We start from the raw sequence: 10208 nt of genomic DNA, 5'->3' as shown, positions 1-10208 counted from the left end.
CAAAAATAAATGCGACCATATGTTAATTTTATATTAAGAATGAAAATAAATAAAAGTGTTTCGTCATTATAAATTTGAAAGATTATGCTATATATTTATTTAATTATTTTAAAAGTATAAATATTTATATTTATAATAAAAAATATATCATATTTGTTTTAAAATAAATTATTTTTCTTCGTTCTTTAATATACATATTTAATATAATATTAATTATTTTAAATAAAAAAACAGAAATTATATAAAAATTACCTTAAATAATACATTACTAGTTGCGTCCGTGAGAGGCCATAAATGACCCAATCCCATTATCCCCATCCCATCTATGATGTTATATGTAGTGTTTGGGTACTAAAAGTTAAGGTCTAAATAAATGTTTACTTTTTACTTTAATTATATTAAATTTGCATAAAAAAAACATACTGGTGTGGGCTTATTCACGTGAGCACAAAAATAAAATAAGTTTTAATAATTAATTAGATAATTTTATTTTAGCCTTTAATATACGTTCTTGAAATATAAGTTAACGTTGATTATAAAATTATATGTTTATAAGGTGTTGTAATTTTTAACTAACTGGCATAGGCTCGCAGAGCTAGCTTGCCTGAATTGTAAGCTTCAGTATTCAGTAAAAGGTATTCCTTTATCATTAAATTCAAAGGATTTTTTGGAATTGAAAGTATGCTAGGTTGGAAGAGATACTCAATGTTTTTTTTTTTTTTTTTTTCAAAGTTTTAAATCATTAAATTAATTATGATTAATATATATATATAGAGAGAGAGATTATTTAAAATTGCATATTTTATTAAAATATTATATTTAAAAAATTAATTTTCAGCTATAAAACAAACAAGTTATTACTTATGTTTAATACTTAGCTTATTTTGAGGAAAAAAAACATATCTCTTATAAAAAAAATAATTAAACTTTTATCTAAGAAATTTATGACACGACAATTATTATTTTATAATAAATTTAATAAACTGAAATTAAAAAAATGATAAATCTTTTCCATTTTTTTGTATTTCCATTTTTTTCCTTTTGAATATCTCCTAAATTATCAAGTAATATTAAAGAATGAGAACTAATAATTATTTAGTGTTAATATTTATTATAAAAAATAATTTTTAAATATTAAAATAATGTCATTTTACATAATGTGATATACTAATTAGATTAATTTTTGTAACCGTCTTTTATTCTTGTTGCAATATGTTAGGATATGTTTAGGAAATAATTTTTGAAGGGAAAAACTTATTTTTTAATTTTATATTTAAACAAGTATATATTATTTAGGATAGAAAATATATTATTAATATATTAAGTTTTTGTTATTATATTAATTTATATATTCTATTTTTAAAAATTATTAATTTAAAATATAAAAATAAGCCCTCCTTCTCTTTCCCTTCAAGAACTCTCTCCCAAACATACTCTAGATTAATTACATCACTTATGGCAAAGTCTTTTCCCCATTCCTTACTTCCTCTCCAAATTATGATGTCAAATTCAAAACTATAACTTGTTGTTGCAACCACAATTATCACACTTTTCAACGGGTTCTACCTTCATAGGCTTAATTTCAATAGTTTTAACAAATATTTATAAAAGCATTTGAAAGTTTATTTAAGATTATATATATATATATATATATATATATATATATATATATTTATATTCATTAAAATTTTAAAAACTTATATAAGATAATAAAAAAATTTATAAACTAAAATGAAATTAATAAAAATATAGATAAAAAAGTTAAAATTATTGTAGTTAAAGAAAATGCAATTTACATACCGTCCTTAAATAATTTTAATTTTAAAATATACGATATAATAAATTAAAAAGTAATAATTTCATTGAGTACTTCATTTTTAAAATAATAAATTTTAATTTATATTATAAAACTTGATATTCAAAAAATTAATCTTATTATATTATAGACATTCTCACTCGAACACAACTGTTATTTTATAGAAATACATGTAAAAAATTAAAGTTTAATAAATATATAAATATGAAATAAGTTAACTTATTGTTTTTAGTATTATAAAAAAAATACATAGTATTTACTACGATAATTATAGACTTAAAAACATGTTTAGAAATTAAAAGATATTTATATATTTTTTTAAATAAACTATTAATATTACTGTCTATTAATATATAATTAATAATGATAATTTTTTTACGTATAAAAAAACATGAAACAGTCTAAAAATTTATCTGAATTTATTGTGAAAATTATTTAACTTAATTGATGTAATTTATTTTATACAACAGACTAACATATTAAATGTTAATTATAAAAATATTTTTTATTATATTTGTTTTATTAAAATATATAATTAAATAATTTTAACAATAATAAAATTAAAAAAATTAATTATATTTAAAAATACTATTAAAATATGCAAACAAAAAAACAATATTAGTCACACATGTTAAGGCTGCAAAACCAAAACACATCTATGGCTATACATGTAGAGAGTATGCCTGAGAATGCAAACATGTTTGGTTTTAGTCTACTTGACCAGTTGTTTTTAAAATAAAGTATCAGGTAGAGAAATTTATACCAATAAATAAGAAAAGTATTAAGAAAAATAAATTAACAAGAGAGTGAAAAAAAATCAACACATTTGTTTAAATTAAAAAATAAAATATGTTAGTTGTTATATTTTTAATTAAACATATATTTTAATTTCTTTAACTAATATCATTAATACAAAAATTAAATCATTTTGGCTTATGACTTAACTAATTTTTGATATTTTTTTAATAAATTATTCATAAAATGTTTTTATCATAAAAAATTTAATATTACCACATTTTGATTTAGTCTCAATTCTAATTATCACATGTTTCTCATTCATTTAATTTTTCTAAACACAAATAAAAAGTTTGAAATATTCAAAAATAAAATAAGAATAAGAATTATATTTTTAAAATTGATAAAGAAACCACTTGATAAATGAAGAATATGAAAAAGCTTAAAAATAAACGTAGTTAAGTGTTCCTTTATTTGTGTGATTTATGATTTGGGTGGGTGTCGTGTGGATAGGTGGCAGCTACTACGACACAGACACAGTCCTAAGTTGTAAGAACACTTTCTCTTCTCTTCTCTTCTCTCTGTCACTGTTTTCCACTTCCAATTTCCAACCACCGACACAATTCAATTCAATTTGCTAACTACAACACTTCCTTCTTCTCTGTTTTTCCCTTTTCTTAGGCTTCTCCATATATCACTTCAACCAAAATCTCCCATTTCCACCCAATTTTGAATCTTTTTGCTATTTTGTTTCTGGGCTTCGTTCTTGTTTTTCCAAGCTTTGCTTCTCGTACTTGTGCCAACAAATAATTAAAAAGGAGTTTTCTTTTTCTTATTTACATGGTTGGTCTTTCGTATTCTTGCCCGTCTGAATTATCTGTTTTGGGTTTTTTTCATTTTTGTGCTTGTGTGAATCGCATAGGTAATCAGAAATTAGAAAAGAATTTTTACTTGTTGACTTATTGTGAACTTGTGTTTTTTGTATTATTGGTTGGTTATGCTTATGAATCTTTGATTTTGAACCTGATGGTATCGGGTTCAGAATTGACACTTTGGGAATGGACACCGAGTGTGGATTTTGTCTCTAGTTTTGCATGCAAATTTTGCAATTACTAGATTGGTAACTTGATTAGCGGTGAATATGAGTCTGCTTATTTAAAATGGTATTTAGATGTGAAGTTAGGAGATAGTTATGTAATTAATTTTTTTTAGGTTAAAACTCAATATGAGGAATAATGTCAACTTTTATTTTGAGCAGGGGAATATTGTGGGGTAACTTTTTCTTTTTTTGTCGGAGTGATGCATTGTTTGTGATTTCCTTTTTATTAAATTTTAGCAAATCTTAAATGGATGAATGGTTTATTCTCATCCATTATATTTCAATCCAAAATTCATATGATCTATCCCTTTGACATCCCTAATGGCTGGAGAGCTCCTATTTTTAAAGCTATAATTAACAGATGGTACTAAAACAATTTGATCGTATGTGAATGGATTATTGTTTGCAAATCCTTTTAGTGAACTCTACTCATATTCTATAGAGCATGAAAATCAAATCACTTGCTATACTCTATATTCCCTTAGCTGCATTAAGAGATCTTATGTTAAATGACTGATTATATAAGTTTAGCAAGAGGCATGCTAATCCTAGTTTAGAGATGAAAATTGGAGACAATGCTTTACCACGAGTTACATGGTTTAAGTATCTTGGGTCCATCACAGATATTGACGGAGATGAAGATGTGATGGAAGAGTGGATTTGAGTGGGGTGGATGAATGGAGGAGTGCCTCAAGTTCTTTCTATGATTAAAAGGTACCCCTCAAGCTTAAGGGAAAACTTCAGCACGCAATTATAAGGCCTGCAATGTTGTATGAAACTGAAACCAAGACTTCGGTGGTGAAAATCCAACAAGAGAATAAGCTCAATATAGCAGAAGTGAGAATGTTGCATTGGACGAATGGACATACTAGACACGGTAGGATTAGGAATGAGTGTTTATAAAAAAAAAGATTTGGGCAGCACCTATTGTAGAAAACATAGTAGCATCTTGCCTTAGGTGGTTGGCATGGTAGAATCCTTGGTTAAGAGAGTAGATGAGGTGGAGGGTAGCCCTATCATTGGAGAGGTAGAAGGAGACTAAGAAAAATTATCGGTAAAATCATTAAGAAGGATTTAGAGGTCAACGGTTACATGATTCACAATAGAATACTATGGTATTGTTTGATCCATGTAAGATGTAGCCAACTCCACCTAGTAGGAAAAAGGCTTGGTTGTTGTTATTGTGGTTGTACTTGGGCATACCAAACTAGCATGCTACATGGTCCCTGAGACTTTCTTCCCTTTCTTTGATGTTATTGTTCTGAAATTGTCGTATTTTAATCCAAATCCTTCTACGTCGAGAGCTAATGAACAATTATAACAATTATAGCAACTTGGTGAGTTTATTTATATCAATTTTTGTACATCTTTAAATTTTTGCCTGGTTTTATTCCTCATCTGTGAGCTCCGTTCTGTCTTAGATATTAGTTTTTGTCTCTTGTTTTTTGTTATCTGGTTGCATGGACATTTTAACACAGTATATAAGATAGCTTTTTCCTTTTCATTTGAAGAAACTATAATTGCATAGACTACCAGCTTCTAGCATTTTTCTTCATTTCATAGTACATACATGCAATACTTTTGAATTCTGTTAATAATGTTTGTTCTGCTTCCAGATTAGGGCACAGTGTTGCATGTAAATCAGGAAATCATGACTTCCTCTACTCATGACCTCACAGGTATTTACATTAATAAAATTCCTTTCTCCAATTTAATTTTTAAGCTACTTTTTTATTCATGATAAGTGGATTACATTCATTTCCCAATAATGAACAATTTATGAGAAAAACTATTTTGCGTTTTGTTGTCTAATGTGGTCATTGATGTAAGAAACATTGTTCAACAGAATAAACACCTTGACATGGATTCTAGATCAACAAGTTGTGCTAATACTAGGATTCCTAAAAGTTTTGTGCCATGGTTTAAGTTTTGTTGAATTGCTGCTATACATGCGTGTTGTATGGCTTGGAATCTTCGTATTGAACTGCAGTATCGAGCAAAAGATATAGAGTACAAAAGTTAGGAATGTTGTGATTGTTGAGAGGATGAAGGTGAGATGGAAAACCATTTGGGATGGCTTGGAAATGTAAGGCAATGACCTACATAGATCCTGGTTAATGTGAAATTACTGAATATGCACCTTTAAAAAGAGACACAAGGAGACCAAAAAGACATAGTGGGATACTATTTAGAAGGAAGTAGGGTACACAGGGAGACCCACATATTTTATTATTTCAAGCCTTGACCCCTTATTTTATATTCATAAACTGAACTTTGGAACTTGTTTGTTCCAAATTTAGCTATTGTAGCTTATCTGCAATCCATTTTAATTTTGGGCAATTCATGCAACAGTTACCAGTCTGACCTACAAAATCTACTACCTTATTGTTTTTAATTTGCTGTTTATAAGAGTAAGAATGACATCTTTGAAAAATATTATGTGAATCTGGAATCTAGATTCTAAAACTTTATGGTGTGAAGTGCTGAGCTGTAATAATGTGCGTAAAATTTCAGTGCTGATAGATATTTTCCCAAAACAATTGAAGTGTAAACAATTGAAGTGTAAATGTCTATTTGATGCTTGTTGTTTCCCGCTGGAGGCTGCAGGGTGGAAGGACAGTTGGAATTTGAGTATCTTATTAATATCCATCTAAAAATTGAAACATTTCTGCTTAATCTAATTCCCTGGTAGTACTTTGTTATTTTTTTTGTGGTCCATCTATTTTCTCTTTGGAAAAATGCCAGGCAAAATTGCTTTAGTAAACTGTAAGCTCCTAATATTTATAAAAAGCTAATTGCAGGATGTACAGAAATTAAGCCCCAATGATGTAGTAACTTCAGCTATAAAATGGGAAAGCCCAAAGTTATTTGTCTGAACTTAAATACTCCTTTTGCGTTATAACTTTGTAAGAAACTATGAAACCCTCTCTGTTTTGTTGTTGAGAAAATTTAATGACACCTATTACACTATATATGTTAATATTTAGCAATTTTCAAATTCAGTTTTTCTCAGCTAGTTTGTTTACTTATGATTTAGAGAATTCTTACTTGATTAGTTGTTTGGATTCTTTACAAAATAAAACTTGTGCTGAGAATTATTTTTATGTTCTCAATTTTACAATCTGTATTTCTTGTTTTGCAATTATTATTAATTAAATTCTGTTTCTTTTTCCTCCTTTTTCTTTCTCTTCTTTGATTTTTCTGTGTTTATTGACTGCTTTATTGAATGATTATGAAGCAACACACTCCTGGACTGTAGCGGAGGAAGTTATCTTTTGACCAAAGTAGCATGCATTAATAATAAATCTTTGAGATTCTAAAGCTCCACTTCATACCGAAATAAAATACAAAAAAGTAAATTACAAAAAAGAATGAGAAAGGAATTAAATTATAAAATCCCACTTTATTTAATGGCTTAGAGATTTAGGCATAAAAGTTCTATTAGAAGAATATCACTTTTTTCTGTTTCTTTCAAACCAAATAATATCTACAGAAACCTCTGTGATTTAAAACTTACAAACCTTTGTTTCTGCCATTCTGGTTGTGTTACATGCAGAATAAAAAACTGTCCCTTGTTTTATGGTCCTTTATTTATTAGGATGACTTCTCATTATTATTTAATTTTATTGAGCTTGTTTTCCGTGCTATCTGAAGTTTTGTATTTTTCAATTAATCCTACCCTTCGGGGCCCCAAAAGAATGTAGAAAAGTAGTATCTGAAGGCTGAAACTATTTCCAGATAATGAAGCTGATGGGCAGCAGCAGTCAGAATCACAGATGCAACCTTCTGCAAATGGAATTTCTCATGCAAGTATTGGTACTCAGAATGTTCAGTATGCAACACCTACACAGCTTGGAACTGAGCATGCTATGGTATGGGCTATCTTTTCTTTGCCGCAAAAAACAAAATATGGTTTCTTCAGTGATTTGCCACCCTCAGTGCTCTCATTGGAGCTTTATTTCAAAATTCAAAAATCCTTAGGAATGTTTTGTTTTGTATAGGTAGGCCATAGCCATTTGATGCCATCAAACATTTCTTACCTGTTGTAGTTAAAAGAGATATGGATACATAGGGTTTATTTTGTTTTGTCATTGAATAAATTTGATTCTGAATGCTGTCTAATATCTAATGATGAAATTTGTTAGCCCAAGTTTGTTCTTCCTTCAATTTTTGAATGAGTTAGCTCATAGCACTAGTCTGAACCGTAAGGTCAGAATTTCCCCATGTGTCTTAACTCTTATGATGTACTAAAATGAAAGTTTCTTTATATATATGAAAGGAAAACTTGATGCTGGAATTTGATGTTTTAGAAACTGCTTCGGCACATACATTTTACCCAGGATGGCTTAAAGACTTCTAATGTGACAATAATAATGAATTACATTGCAATTGTCTGAAGTTTTGCTGTGTAAATAAGTTTCCTTAGAGGTTATGTTTGGTGATGAGGTTAATTTCTTGAAATAACCAAAGTTTTTTGACCTGACAATTGAAGGTTAATGAATGATTGCCTGAGCAAGTACTGGTGCCTGTTGTTTTGTTGATGTCATATCAAAGAAGTAAGAAGTGGCTGCTCAGACTTGGTCAGGCGATTGAATTACTTTTGTGCCCCCCTCCCCTCCTTCTGGATTCTTAATCTTGTTGCTACATTGCTGTTGATTTTCTGTCCCATCATATTTTAGAATGTAAACTCTGTTCGCACTTATATTGATTTCTGTTGCTTTTCTTTCAATTGAAGGCACCGCCACCCCCTTACCCATATCCAGATCCGTACTACAGAAGTATCTTTGCCCCCTATGATGCACAACCTTACCCCCCACAGCCCTATGGTGGACATCCAATGGTTCATTCTAATTTTTGATGTTGATGTTTTTAATATTATGTGCTTGTTAAGATCCACATATTATTGAACCATATCCTGTGCCAGGTCCATCTTCAGTTAATGGGAATTCAACAAGCAGGTGTTCCTTTGCCAACTGATACAGTTGAGGAGCCTGTGTTTGTCAATGCAAAACAGTATCATGGTATATTAAGACGTAGACAGTCCCGTGCTAAAGCTGAATCAGAAAAAAAGACTACCAGGAATCGGAAGGTACATCACTATCTCCCTATCCCTACCTGATTAAGTAAACATAATATTATTCAAAAAAGGAAAAAGAAGGGAAAAAGGTTCTGGTTCTTGGAAGCTGTGTTGTCAACTGCTAACTTCTTGATGTTGATTTGGTTTTTATGTGCCTCATTGGATTTATTTGACTCACAAGCTCCCATGCATCTATCTCTATGGATGTACTTACTTGATCTATAAACAAATGTTTCAGCCATACTTGCATGAATCTCGACATTTGCATGCACTGAGAAGAGCAAGAGGATGTGGAGGTCGGTTTCTGAATTCAAAGAAAACTGAGAATCAACAGAATGAGGTTGCATCAACTGAAGAATCACAGTCCAATGCCAGTCTCAATTCTGATAAAAATGAGCTTACACCATCAGATAGAACATCCTAAGACTATAGAAATGGTTATGCTGAAGACAGTGGGGATCGGTTGTATATCTATATTGCGAGACCAATAACCAATCAACAGCATCCTCAGATATCTCGGTACCATTCATTCTGGCCCTGTACAACCCCATAGGTATAGGTATAGTTTGTGTAGTAGGTATGTTAGGAAGGGTGCAAAACAAATCAAGTAAAATGTAAATTGAAGTGATCTTGACTAGTGCTATTCCCGATGTGGTCCTTTCTATAGCATTTTGTAGGTTAGATTTTATTGTGTGGGCTTTTCTTTGTATTATTTGGTGCCACAGAGGGATTAGAGATTATCCGAAGCCATAATGGTTTGTTTGGAATTGGATCATGCTTATTTAGCTTGTGAGAGACATATTATATTTTCATCTGTTACTTCTTATTCATTGTTATAGAAGATGCTAAGTTCAACTAGTTTAAATCATGATTGGTGGAGTTTAGTAGAATAGCATAAATAAAGAAGATGGCAAAAGCTATACTTTTTAAGGAATTGAAAGTGAAAAAAAAATATTATAAAATGTTATTAATGTTTTAATAAAAAAATATTTTAAATTTTATAATCAGTGTATTTAAGAAATAATACATAACTATGTGAAGTCATGCATGATCTTTTCACGTGGCTGTAAGATGCATGATATTTTCCATTCAAAGATAAATAATTGAGTGAAGATGTATGAGTAGAACATCTTCCCTCTCCCGCCTCAAGAGGAAAAATGGAAGTAATTGAAATAAAAGAAATGTAAACTATGATGGAACAACTATTGTATGGGTGAAAGATACTAAAATGTTTTTCTTGAAGGAAAGTTTATCACTTTAATTTTCTTCGTAAGTGATAATCCATCGGGCTTTGTTTCTACTATTACTTTGGTATCAAACTAACACTAAAACTATGGTACTTTTTGCATGACTTAAATGTTTCTGCATTCTGGTTGTTGTAGTACTTGTATAGTATATCATTGTTCATTGTTCTGCTTCTGAGACCTGCTTTCCCAAATTGACAATTATGTTCGTATTATGTTAGAACTATTTTGGTATCC

The 10208-nt window shown here is 29.4% G+C and overlaps 1 protein-coding gene across 6 annotated transcripts; it reads left to right on the top strand.

The window, feature by feature from the left end:
* Positions 1–3005: 3005 nt before the first annotated feature.
* On the top strand, positions 3006–9593 carry LOC113846092 (nuclear transcription factor Y subunit A-7-like). Of its 6 annotated transcripts, XR_003501632.1 has the most exons (7): positions 3044–3100; positions 5267–5329; positions 7389–7522; positions 8143–8230; positions 8386–8490; positions 8575–8739; positions 8966–9593. XR_003501632.1 is itself a non-coding variant. In XM_027473985.1 (6 exons), the coding sequence occupies exons 2-6, from the start codon at positions 5302–5304 to the stop codon at positions 9149–9151; spliced, it is 618 nt and encodes a 205-aa protein (XP_027329786.1). In that variant the 5' UTR covers positions 3006–3100; positions 5267–5301; the 3' UTR covers positions 9152–9550. The 6 variants fall into 6 exon arrangements, 5 of the variants coding, with proteins under 5 accessions (XP_027329786.1, XP_027329812.1, XP_027329821.1 ...); XM_027473985.1 differs by lacking the exon at positions 8143–8230 and having other exon boundaries at positions 3006–3100; positions 8966–9550; XM_027474011.1 differs by lacking the exon at positions 8143–8230 and having other exon boundaries at positions 3015–3100; positions 7389–7524; positions 8391–8490; positions 8966–9520.
* The last annotated feature ends 615 nt before the right edge of the window (positions 9594–10208 follow it).

Source organism: Abrus precatorius, unplaced genomic scaffold (assembly GCF_003935025.1).
Source record: "Abrus precatorius isolate BTA unplaced genomic scaffold, Abrus_2018 Scaffold10, whole genome shotgun sequence".
Taxonomy (NCBI): domain Eukaryota; kingdom Viridiplantae; phylum Streptophyta; class Magnoliopsida; order Fabales; family Fabaceae; genus Abrus; species Abrus precatorius.
The sequence above is the reverse complement of the archived record's forward strand: the minus strand, read 5'-3'. Positions and strand labels throughout refer to the sequence as shown.